We start from the raw sequence: 13,250 nt of genomic DNA, 5'->3' as shown, positions 1-13,250 counted from the left end.
TGGTTGAGAAGCTTCTGAGTTACGCTACACATTGATAGCTGCATGTGGTGTGTCCTCAGGCCGGTTGAAAAGTGAACGAGAAGAAAAAAGACAATTATTTCACACGGGAAATCTTTAATCGGTCGTTCAACAACGTCCCATGTGACATGTATTAGCTAGCCGGCTAGCTGCGAATTGATTTTTAAAACAAAACTAGCAAATGTCAAAAGGAAGGAAGAATAAAACGCTAGCGGATATGAAACGGACACAGGCATCCACGCTAAGCTAGCAAAAGTCAGGAAACGTGTCTACATTCAGAAACTATGACGCTAATTCTGCTGTAGGACGAGCTAACCCTTGCAGCTAACCTGTGGAAACAATTAGCTGAATTTGGAAGCTAGTCAGTCAGCAATGCTAGCTGGTCACCCATCTAGTGTCCAACTAGAAGTAAATGATTCTTATGAGTCTTTGGAAAAACATGCTGCCAACACGTGAGTAAAGTCCTGCATTCGTTTGTAGCATCCGTAGTTGTCCAGACGCTGTCACACAGAGCGTCTGCCTTTTTTCCCCCTCCAGGTTCGTTTTCTGCTTTTTAAATTGTCAGACTGAGGTGGACTGTTTGATGCTGTGGAAGCTGAGGCGCGAAGGCGAGGTGGGAATGGACATTGCCCTGGCGACCCGGACACGGACGGAATGGTGGTCCTGCCAGCGGTGCCAACGTTTCCGGACCGCAGAGCGTACCTGCTCACAAAAACAAACACACATGCCTAGCATTAATCCACATGAAGAGTTTAACTTCAGAACGCTACAATCAGAACGCTACATGGTGTCTCGCTTACCTCGCTGTTTAGAAAACAGTAGAACACGGACACGAAGAAGCCCTGAAAACGTGAAGAAATCGGCTTTAAAAAGCAGCAATCATCAACAGGTCGTTTCTCTAAAAACAGTTCTGGCAGCAAGGCTGTGAAAAGTGTAGCATCTTTTCTGGTCTTATCTGGTTTTCGAGACGATGAACTCGAAATGTTGAATACGTCTGAGCTCCGTACGCATTATTTAGAGAGCAAACAGTCGTCTGGAGTGATATCTAATCATGGAAAGACCTTACCCAGTCACTGCACCTAAATCCTATTGAACTGCTCTGGAATGAACGAGAATGAAACCTCCAACTAGTGAAGGCGAGAAAAGAACTGTCCAGGTGCTGAAAGTGTGTAAAGCTGTTCTCCTTCAAGCTCCTTTCCTCATTTATAGATTTATGTAGAAACAAAAATGAACATGCAAGAACTTCAGAGACAGAAACCTAAGATCCAGGCCAAATTCTGCTTTCTCACACACACACACACACACATCACTCCAGACTGTTGTCCCTTCCTGTGTAATGCAGTTACAGTGTTAATTATGTCTTTATTTATACAAAATTAAAAATCAGTGACCGGATGCGGTAATTTGGGCGATTTTTTTTTTTTTTATCTCCCAGCATCCGTTCCACTTCCAGAGCTACTGAACCCCCCCTCGCTTCATTTCCAGCTCAGCTAGCTAAAGGACTTACCTGAAAGGACTGAAGGAAGGAATTGAAGTAGATGAAGACGACCTGCGAGATCTCGTCCTCTCCCGGGTTCACGAAGAACAGCATGTATGTGATCCCGAGCAGAGGCAGTAACACCAGCGTGGCCTTCACCGCCTTCCTGCAGATTCGAGTTTATTGAGTAAAAAAAAAAATTCTTACATTCTTTAAAAAAACATACACTACATGGCCAAAGGTTGGTCTGTAAATCTTCTCGAACATCCTATTTCCACGAGGGTGTTCGTAAAATGAGGTACTGGTGTAGGAGGCGGCCTGGGGTGCATCATCGCCAGATCTTCCACATTGTCCAACCAATGAAAAGCAGATCTTCATGAACCTGTTGTTTGTGCACAAATGTCATGTTGGAACAGGGTCTCCTACTTCATGTTAATGGAAAATGTCATGCCCTCAGCATTAACATCCTACATAACTGTGTGCCTCCAAGGTTAAGAAAAATGTCAGGTGTTCCAATTATTTTGGCCACATGATGTACGTCAGTGTAAGGTTTAAATTGACTAATAGGGTATTTGCGTAACTCGGGACCGTGCGTACCTGTACTGGATGGTTTCCGATGTGGTGGAGGCTCGGAGTTTGGTCATGAGGATCCGTACTATGTTGAAGAGGAACACAAAATTGATCTGTGGGAAAAAAAATGAATTTCTTTATTTGATATGTGACTTTCAGTCCACTGGGCGAAGGAAATACAATATAATGAAATATATATTTACTATATATAGGTGTATAAAATTAACATTAAATTGTGTTCTCACCATAAGTACAAGAATCATGGGGCCCTGGTAGATGTAGTCCGTGTATATGCCGGCTCTCTTCCCGAACCAACACCTGATATTTGAAAAAAAAAAAAAGAAGGCAAGAAATGTTGATGAATTTATGACGGGAAAGAAAGTTGAAAAAAAAAAAAGATTTGCAAAGAAAATGTGAAAAACGGTGAATATATACATGTATATTTATTCATATAGAAACAAATAAACAGAAAAACGCAACAAAGAAAACCCAGGACTGTTGAGCAGTTCTGAGCAGTTATATATAAATAGATTGTATGGTTGTGTATTTACAGTAGTGTTACACAAGGTATTCTAGCACACACACACACACACACACACACACACACACTTACTTCTCGTTGTCGTAGTACAGCTTCCCAATGGCCCAGGACAAAATAATAGGGAATGGAACACCTAATCGCACAGGAAAATATATTTATGATTCCTGATTTTGAACCTTTGACCAGGACAAATGTGAAACGAACAATGCTAAACATGTTTGGACAAAAGTATTTGGACATCTGACTTTCCCACTCATGTGTATTCCATGAAGATTTTTGAGGTTACCATGAATTCATCTCAAACAGCTACAGAGCTCTAAACCCTTTGGGATGAACTGGGAAGATGTTGCCGATCTGCTTTAGAGCTATAAACCCTTTTGAGGTGAATGTTTTCACCCTTTAATGTCACCCTTGTGGCTGAACGAATCCACAAAAATCTGAACATCTTCCCAGAAGATCTGAGCTTTTGAACTGATCCAGGAGGCGGAATTAGGAGAGGGGGAACGTACACCATCCGATGCAGATGAACATCCATTTCTTGAGCTTGTCGGTGGAGTAGGTGAGCACGATGGCCGTGTGGAGATAGCAGCCCTCGCCGAACATCCAGAAGAAATTGGCCATGTGGAAGTAATTATATGCCGTCGTCACTAGACGGCACCAGGGCTTCGAGAGGGATAGAGGAATAGACAGAAAGAGGGAGGAGATTTTGTGAAAGTTCATAAAAAGACATGGCTTCATCGGCGATGCGGTTAATACTGAGCGACGTTTCGGATCCCGCCAGACCGAACGTCTCGTCTGCGGACTCCAGAGCGCAGTGATCAGCGATCGATAAATAATAAATAAACATTAAATATCAATCGCTTTTATACTCAGTCACAATCTACGTCCTGATCTTAAAAGGAAAAATACCAGGAAGGACCAAACAATGGTTCTCGGTCGTCTCACCACGTTGCTCTCGTGCACGACGGGGCTCATGGTGAGCTGGACGATGAACCAGGTCGCGTTTCGCAGGATGAAGGCGGAGATCAGGTTCCAGTGGATGATGTTTCTCAGGCAGCGGATGCTCCTGACACGGCGAAAGAGAAAGAGAACCCTGAATGATTACATCATACACTATATAGACACCTGAGAATTAGGACTGGTGTGTGTGTGTCTTTCTGAACATCCCATTACAAATGTAATTCACCCTTATTCTGGGGAGATGTTCCACTGGATTTTGGAGTGTGCCTGTGGAGATTTATGGTACTGATGTAGGTGAAGTGAGAAGGTCTGGGGTGCAGTCAGCATTGACATTCATCCCAATAGAAAATCCCATGCTACCTCATCCAAAGACGTCCTTTGAAGAAGCACATCTGGAAGCCTCTGTGCATCTAACTGCAGTCTGACGCTTGCAGAAGTTCTTTTCCAGCACGTCACACAAGAACTCACACTAAAAATAATCCCAGTCACACACAACACACACACACACACACACACACACACACACACTCTGTATCCAGAGCACTTTTCTCTCTCCTCCGACTGTATTTATATTGCATATTTATTTATTTATTATTAAAAAGCCGCCTCCATCCTGTGGGGACGTGATGGACGAGACGAGAGTGGCTCTTAAAATGTCAGCCAGGAACTCAAACTTAAAACAAAAAAAAACTAAACTAAAAACTGCAAAGTTGTGACTATAACTAAAAATAAATAAATAAATAAACCAAATTGTAATTCCTTTATATGTATTTTGAATATTTAAATATGAAATATTTAAATATATGAATAATAAAAATACAAATAATAATATATTATAATTTTTTTATTTACAGTTTTACCTGTATACTATATTATTAGTATGTTAAATATTTAGCTTTAGATAAAATTTAGTCGCGATTCGAAACCTCAAAAAATGAAAACCCCGGAACCATGAAATTTTCCCTTCGCTTGAACCCGGGAGACCCGACCCTGATCCGGAACGACATCTCCATGAAGATATGCTTTCCATTAAGTTTCAAGATGTGAAAGATCTCCTGAACCCCTTTGGGATGAATTATTTTCATGCTGACTGCACCCCAGGCCTCCTCACGTCACCTGCAAGCACCGATCTCTCTCTAATCTAGAGGAACGTCTTCCCAGAAGAGTGGAGCTCTTTCGTTCATATTGTTTATTTACGCTGCAAGGTGATTCGTCTGCACATGGATTTGTTTAATTAACTGCTGGTTGCCGCGCTGACAGGGGAACGTGCCGGGCATCTCGATCCCCTTTAAGACGCCAATAAAAGTCTTTTAAAAGCCCCAAAACAAATTGTTCGTGTTGGCACAGACGGAGCAGGACAGCTGTTACAACATCCGGTGACACGGTATAAAGTGTTTACAAGCAGAAACAGAATTAAACCATAAAACAAACCGGGTCGCTTGTGACTCATATTAACATATGCTGTTTGAGGTTCTAGATCGAGATCCAGAATATAACACGACAGGTACGAATGCACCGTGGCATCTCCCAACCTGCATATGTATAAGTAACTACGACATCACTGCATCAATCGACCTAAACTCATGGACACAGGATGTTTAGTTAAGTCCGGGGGGGGGGAGGGGATTTAATTTTAATCACTCTCTATATCTATGAGTTTAAAAGTCCCAAAATTTTTTATATACTATTCATTTATTCTGGTGCTGGATTAAGTTTTTGGATCCCCCAGTGTGTGCACTCATACACACTTTACAACCCCACCACACACACACACACACACACACACACACACACACACACACACACACACACACACACACACACACACACACACACACACACACACACACACATGCTGTGCTATTGTGGCCTGAGAATGAACTGTTATTGTTATTCTGTAATGCTGCACTAACGTGTGTCCTAGTTTTAACAAAAAAGCAGCAGGGACGTGATGGAGAGAGAAAAACAGAGAGAGAGAGAGAGAGAGAGAGAGAGAGAGAGAGAGAGAGAGAGAGCGAGAGAGAAGAAATGAGCATCATGATATACGTCATTCAAACCTTCATTATAGCTGTAATATACAGTGTAATGCATACGAATCCTATATGAACTCTAAATAATTCTGTATATGAACCGTATATAAACTCTATATGAACCAAATATAAACTTGACATGTACTGTATATGAACCGGATATGAACTCTATATAAACCTTTTATGAACCCTATACGAACTATACAGGAATCGGATACAAACTTTATATGAACCCTATATGAACTGTATATGAACTCAATATGAATTGGATATGAACTTTATATAAACCCTTTATAAACTTTGTATGATCCGGACATGAACTCTATAAGAACTGTATAATAAACAGATATGAACTCTAAATAAACCTTTTATGAACCCTATACGAACTATATATAAATCGGATACTAACTCTATATGAACCCTATATGAACTCTATATGAACTGTATATGAACTCCATATGAATCGGATATGAACTTTATATAAACCCTTAATAAACTCTATATAAACCCTTTATAAACTCTCTATGAATCGGACATGAACTCTGTATGAACTCTATATGAACCGAATATGAACTCTACATGTACTGTATATGAACTTTATATAAAGTCTTTATGAACCCTATACGAACTATATATCAATTGGATACAAACTCTATATGAACCCTATATGAACCCTATATGAACTCTATATGAACTCTATATGAACTCTATATGAACTCCATATGAATCAGATATAAACTTTATATAAACCCTTCATTAACTCTATATAAACCCTTTATAAACTCTGTATGAACCGGACATGAACTCTACAAGAACTGTATATTAAACAGATATGAACTTTAAATAAACCCTTTATGCACTGTTACTGACTTTATATTTATTCACTTTACATATGTTTACATATTACATATTTACAAACTCTATGAACCGGACATGAACTCTGTATAAACTCTATACGAACCGAATATGAACTCTACATGAACTGTATATGAAACAGATATGAACTCTAATTAAACCCTTTATGAACCCTTTACAAACTATATATGAATCGGATACTAACTCTATATGAAATCTATTTGAATCAGATATAAACTTATATAAACTCTTTATGAACTCTGTATGAACTATATATGAACTGGACATAACCTCTTTATGAACTCTATATAAACTCATTATGAACCCTTTCTGAGTGATATATGAACTCTATATAAACTATATATATGAACCAGATATGAGCTATATATGAACACTATATAAACTCTATATGAACTCTATATAAACCCTATATGAACTCTATTCTCGGTCCGTTTTCATTTCATTTCCACGTACCTTCTATAAACCTGACAAAAATGAAACTGAACTGTAGTTTTGTTGTTTGTTTGTTTTAATTAGAATAGAATTGGTTTTTCCTCTGCTGCAGTTCGGTTTCATTCCACTTGATCCCTGAGGCATCCGTTCATAAAGTACCTTTTTTTTTAGCCTCGCGCTCTGCCTCGGAAATAAAACTGACTTAAAAATACCTTTACTGATAAAACCAGTACGAGAGAAACAGAACAAGGTTGAAACTATGAAACGTAAAAACGTGAAGCGTAAGATTTGAAAAGTGAAACAGGAATCGGGAAACTTTCAAGGTCAAACATTTGAAGCGTCAAAACGTGAAAATAAAACGAGTCAAATTCAAAGAGTCCAATCAAAAACTTGGAACCCAAAACTTGAAACGTGACCCAGATTCGTGTCAAATCTGAAGAGTGAAAATCTTGAAAATTTTGTGAAACGTGACCCACGAAACGTGAAAACATGAGACATTGAACATGACCAGCTGGACCTGGAGCAGGTCCTCGAAAAGAACATTTCCAACAGCCGTACCTGAGGCGTAGGAAGATGATGAAGGCGATGAAGAGGGTGAAGAGAGACAGGCAGTGACCCAGGTAGTTAATGATGACCACAATTTGATAATGCAGCCTGCTTTTTCTCTGCAACACACACACACACACACACACACACACACACACACATGTTCAGGTTGGTTAAATGATGCTCTTGGATTGCAATTTTCAAAAAGAGCAGGATTTAGCAGCGTCTCACAGCGTCACGCTGCCACCACCATGCTTCACTGTAGGGACAGTAAGGATTAAGCTACCACACACTGCACGTGCGGTTGGGGCCGAATGCCCACAAAACCTTCTCCAACCTCACGTTCTTCAGCTGGTACTTCAGTTCTTGAGATGGTTGAGAGGTGCACCGTTGCGCCATTCCCGAACGCTTGTTTTTTTTCAAAGTGATTGGTCTTTCACAGTGTGTGGACCTCACATTACCTGCACACTGAGAATAGCTTTGCACTGGGTGTAGTCACTTTTGGAAGCCCAGGTCCCGTTGGCCAGACACTTCCGGAAGATTTGATCTACAGAAGACCAAAAAAAAAGCGGAACAATTTTCGATTAATTGGCAATCGTTTGTCCTTGTTAAATTATGTTATGATGTTAGAATCGGTGTACGTTATGAGAAAATCATCAACGATCCTGAATTCGAAAGTTCCGGAATTCCACATCTGAATAAAATGTTCATTTTGTATCTGTATAAAGACGCAAATTTGACTGAATAAAAAAAGGATGCAAATTTCACATCTGGATGAAAATACTGATTCTACAACTTAATAAAAAGGATGCAAATTCCACAAGAGGCTACAGATGCAAATTTCACATCTGGATAAAGATGCAAATTCAACATCTGGATTAATTTTTATTTATTTTTTAACATTTCACATCTGGATAAAAATGCAAATTCCACATCTGGATAAAAATACCGATTCTGCAACTGAATAAAAAAGGATGCAAATTCCACAACTGGCTACAGATGCAAATTTCATATCTGGATAAAGATGCAAGTTTCACATCTGCATAAAAAAATACAGATTCTACAACTGATTTTAAAAAGATGCAAATTCCACAACTGGCTACAGCAAATTTCACATCTGGATCATGATCGGAAATTCCACATATGGATAATGTATTATATTTTTTTGCTAATTCCACATCTGTATAAAGATCCAATTCCACATCTGCATAAAGATGCAAATTTCATATCTGAATAAAAACTTTCATTACACATAGGTATACATCTTCAGATTCCACAACTTGCTGCATATGAACATTCCACATCTGGATAAAAATGCTAATTCCACATCTGGATAAAAACTTTCTACAGCTTGCATTAAAAAAGATGCAAAAGATGCCAAGAGACTCAGCGTTTGTCCAGAGAACGAGACGCAAACTGAAATGCAGGCCAGCTGTGCTACTTCCCAGATGTTACCCCCTGAATAAAATCTTCTCCCTGGTGATTCCTTTCCAATGATAGACACTGTAGCGGGGGACTGGCACTGGAGACTCCTTCCAGACAATGCTAAATCTCTGACCAATCAGAATTCAAAAGAGTAGTGAAGTATAGTTACAGTGTCCCTAGTGGTTGTAAAAGGTATGTTTCATATAGATTCTGTTTTATTTTTAATACTGTGTGTGTGTGTGTGTGTGTGTGTGTGTGTGTGTGTGTGTGTGTGTGTGTGTGTATCACTATGCGTGACTGATGGCTCGTAAAACTAAATAAAGAGGTGAAGAATAGCTCTGATCACACACACAAACACACACACACACACACACACACACACACACACACACACACAGGTGTTTTGTGCATGTCTGCCACGCAGCCTAGATATGTACTGAATGCTGACTTCATGAAAGTACTCGAGTAAAAATAAACCAGAATACACATTCTGCCCCCCCCCCCCAATTGTGTTTGAATATTCCAAAACCCAGGAAACACACACTCCATACCAGCCCAACTTTCATCTACTCCAACCACCGCTAACGTTACAGGAAAGTTTCTCGTGTTCAGAATCGGGTTCCGGCACATCACGTCGAACATCTACGAATCTAGTCACGCAGACGAGACAAAGTGGTTCAGACAGGGCACAGAGTATGTGAATAGGGACACTGTGTGTGTGTGTGTGTGTGTGTGTGTGTGTGTGTGTGTACAGTGTTCAGCGAAGTGAAGAAGAAATATGAGAGCGAGAGGCTGCATATCCACTGTGAGACCAAAAGTATTCCAAAAAAATAAAAATAAATAAATCCTATGGGCGAGCGATATTTTACCACGAGAATCGATTCTTTCGATACTGTTGATCTGATACTTTCGGATCGTCGCGCCTATCGGTAGCGGGACGTGCGAGCGAGCCGAAATGCTGCTGCTGATAATATGTGATGCTTTAAAGACTCTCCTTACTGGTGGTGTTGTATCGGACCCCGTAGAGGAGCTCCGGACAGGGACGTGACACCGTGTCCCCGGCTACGCTACGTGGCCAGCAGGTCCCGATGCCGTCGATAGACGTCCTGCAAAACACACCTACACAACACACAGCGAAGGATTGACAGTGTATCGTCACGGACACCACGTGAGAGGACGTGCGTAACCGTTACACGTACCTGAGGTATTCGTGTCCGAGTGATTCGCAGTTTCCGGAAGGTTCACTGGGGGACAAAAAATGATGACAAACACACATTTGGACAGAGAACCTCGATCTCGTTATAGCTAAATATTAACTAGCTAGCGAGTTAGCCATTAGTCCATCCGCTATGTCAGTTAGCTTGCTTTCTGATTTAAATGTGGCTAGCTAGCATTACACCGCGGCTACAGATCTGTACGCTGGGAGACTTGCTAGCTAGGCTAGTTATTTTTGTTCGCTAGCTTTTTTAACTTTCCACGTTCGCTATCAGCCTGATCATTCCAGATGTTCCACGTGCTACAGCTGGAATGGCCTTAACCTGACTGCATTATTACGTCGCTAGCTAGTATGAGTTGTTTAGCGAGTTAGCCATGCTAGTCAGCGTTACTGATATCAGAGCTATCGCTAATATAATAGAACATTTAGTGCGACATTTCACATCACACCGTGTGCTCTACAAAGGTCAGCCTGGACTGTAGGAACAGATGTTTTAACACACACACACACACACACACACACACACACACACACATGTGTGGTTTCCAGAAGCCAGCATTAGCACAGCGTCACAGGTGATATCAGCTGACGTCTTCACAACCACGAAAGACAAGACAGACAGGACCTGAAAAAAAAAAAAAAAAGACAGACAGATAGAGAGATCATGGAGAGACATATTGAAACAAAAGATGAGGGGAGACAGATAAAGAGAGATAGAGAAAGAGATGGGGAGAGACAGAGGGAAAAATGAGACAGAGAGAGAGAAAAAGAGAGAGCGAGAACAAGAGAAATAGAGACAGATAGTGACGGAAAGAGATAGAGAGAGACAGGGACACGAAGAGATAGAGAAAGAGATAGATAGTGACAAAGAGAGCTGGAGAGAGAGACAGATAGGGACAGAGAGAGATAGAGAGACAGGGATAGAGGTAGAGAGACGAGGAGAGTCAAAGACATAGAGAGAGACAGAGAGAGAGAATGAGAGAGTTACGAGTTGCTGAAAGAGAATATATCACTCTTTTTTCTCACTTGTTCCCACATCCCTCTCTTTTCCTGAGTTATTTGCTATTTTAAGAAGTTGCACTTGAGCCAAAATCAACAGCTGAGGACTCGGCGTCTGCGTCTGCGTCTGCGTCTGCGTGTAACGACAAGCCTGATGTCAACACCACGTTCGTCACGTCACGTCGCGCAGGCATGCGTGAGGATGCAACACACTTTCGCTCGAACGTATCAATCACACGCTCAAGAACTTTATGTGTGCACAAGTATTGGCACCTTTACAAATGTATATGGAGAAGAAGCATATCTGGGTGGAAAAGGTCAGGTGTCCCAATACTTTTCCATCCAGATGTGCTTCTTCTTCAAACCTAAAACTTGAAGACTCTCATGTCTTTGGATGCACTAAAATGAATTGTTTATCAAACCTGGTCCAGCATGTGCTCAAATCTCATTAAGATATGCTTTAAATGGGATGGACGATGTGGAAGTTCTCCTGCTGTAGATCTCTAAACCCAATTGAGAAGAGTTTTTCACACTGACCGCACCACTGGGTTCCTCACCTTCTCACCTACATCAGTACCAGACTTTACTCTCACGAAAATCTCCATGAAATCTAATGTAACATCTTCCCAGAAGAGTGGAACTCCTTATAAGAACACACACACACACCTGTTCAATTAACTAATTAATCAATCCAGATGTTCACCAGAAAACCTTCTTCTTCTTACCTTTAGCACCCACATTTCCATCCTTGATCAGATTTTTTCAATCAGTTCATCATGCACCTCCAGCGTGGAGAAGCAATGTCCATCTCTGGACCTTCTGAGCTGTCCCACTCACAGAGCTGCCCCACGTCCACGCGCACGGAAAACCAGCGTGGGCGCGCCCATGCACGCGTGTGGAGCTGTCGCGCGAGCTGAACAACGCGCCATGGTCTCGTCCACGACGCACCGAGACGCAGGAAGTCTTACGGTGTCCAAAGACGCAGAAATGTCCAAATGGGATTCCGTGGTGCATGGGACACGGAGTGAAGGCGCGTGAAAGTTTACAACAGGAAGATGTCGAGAACTTTCTTTTTCTTCCCGTTTTTTTTTAAAGTCCAGCAGGGTTTCCAGTGGAGATCACGTCCCCACGCGCGCGCACTCGACTCTCGCAACCGGACGGTCAGAGCGAGGCTTTGATTGGCAGGCGGGTGGGCGGGGCTGACCGCTAATAACCCCCACAGCTGTGTGTTTACCCTGGGGGTGAAAACATCTCATTTATATCATAATAATAATAATAATAGGAGGAAGAGGAAGAAAGTAGCACCACTACTAGTAGGAATAATACGAGTCTTAGGAGAAGAAGAAGAGCAAGAAGAGGAGGATGATGATGATGACTTACATCATTACATTATTACATTTAGCAGATGATGATGATGATGATCAATGATGTAGGCTTAGAAGAAGATGTAGAAGAAAGTACTCTTCTACTACTCCAACTGCTACTAATATTGAGAAGAAGAAGAAGAAGGAGGAGGAGGAGAAGAACAGCGTGAACCCCAATAACAATAACAGGATCTTAGTGGCTTAGAGTTTTAAACCCTATCGAACACCTTTGGGGTGATTTTTTTTATGCTGAATCTGCATAAAAATCTCCACAAAATCAACAAAATTCTACCACAGTTCCTCACAGCGCCATACGCTATAATCCATAAAGAGGTTTAACGAAGATTAGGAAAAAAAAGAATAAATCCAGCACCAGCGATTAAATGCAGCCTTCTAAATCTTTCATCAAGCAGTAAATATTTGCTTAATTTGCTTCAGTTCTCAAAAGAGAAGACTCAAGAGGGAACTTCTCCTCATCTGGGTGCCACCGAATGTCCATTTAATACAGTTAAACGTTATTGAGGTGCAGTGATGGTGATCAAATGCCAACTGTAGGAGATTAAGTACATCCACCATCAGCTTTACACAATTTCAGAACCTGGACAGCTCATTTCTCCAAATCTTTACCTTTACTCCTAAAAAAGTCGCCTTCACTAGTTTTGGATTTCTTTACAATCCAGTTCAGAGCAGCTCGATAGGATTTAGGACTGCTCCGTGAAATGGGAGCCGTGTTGGTTGAGGATTCCTTTCACTTTCCGAAACTTTCCCTGCTCCAAAACAAGCCCAAACCAATAAG

At 41.2% G+C, this 13,250-nt stretch overlaps 1 protein-coding gene across 3 annotated transcripts; it reads right to left on the bottom strand.

The window, feature by feature from the left end:
- Nucleotides 1-97: 97 nt before the first annotated feature.
- LOC124384293 (corticotropin-releasing factor receptor 1) lies at nucleotides 98-12,309 on the bottom strand. 3 transcript variants are annotated; one of them, XM_046847026.1, is made up of 14 exons: nucleotides 11,816-12,293; nucleotides 10,626-10,716; nucleotides 10,075-10,119; nucleotides 9,875-9,994; nucleotides 7,912-7,997; nucleotides 7,463-7,569; nucleotides 3,552-3,672; nucleotides 3,116-3,269; nucleotides 2,679-2,739; nucleotides 2,311-2,383; nucleotides 2,093-2,178; nucleotides 1,526-1,661; nucleotides 819-860; nucleotides 98-720 (listed from the first exon to the last, which is right to left on the bottom strand). In XM_046847026.1, exons 1-14 carry the CDS (start codon nucleotides 11,834-11,836, stop codon nucleotides 580-582), a joined length of 1,284 nt encoding a protein of 427 aa, XP_046702982.1. In that variant the 5' UTR covers nucleotides 11,837-12,293; the 3' UTR covers nucleotides 98-579. The 3 variants fall into 3 exon arrangements, with proteins under 3 accessions (XP_046702982.1, XP_046702984.1, XP_046702983.1); XM_046847028.1 differs by adding an exon at nucleotides 3,927-4,035 and having other exon boundaries at nucleotides 7,682-7,997; nucleotides 10,075-10,716; nucleotides 11,816-12,290; XM_046847027.1 differs by lacking the exons at nucleotides 98-720; nucleotides 819-860; nucleotides 1,526-1,661 and adding an exon at nucleotides 1,668-1,877 and having other exon boundaries at nucleotides 11,816-12,309.
- Between the last annotated feature and the right edge of the window lie 941 nt (nucleotides 12,310-13,250).

The sequence above is a fragment of the Silurus meridionalis genome, chromosome 4 (assembly GCF_014805685.1).
Source record: "Silurus meridionalis isolate SWU-2019-XX chromosome 4, ASM1480568v1, whole genome shotgun sequence".
In the NCBI taxonomy this organism is placed as follows: Eukaryota; Metazoa; Chordata; class Actinopteri; order Siluriformes; family Siluridae; genus Silurus; species Silurus meridionalis.
The sequence above is the reverse complement of the archived record's forward strand: the minus strand, read 5'-3'. Positions and strand labels throughout refer to the sequence as shown.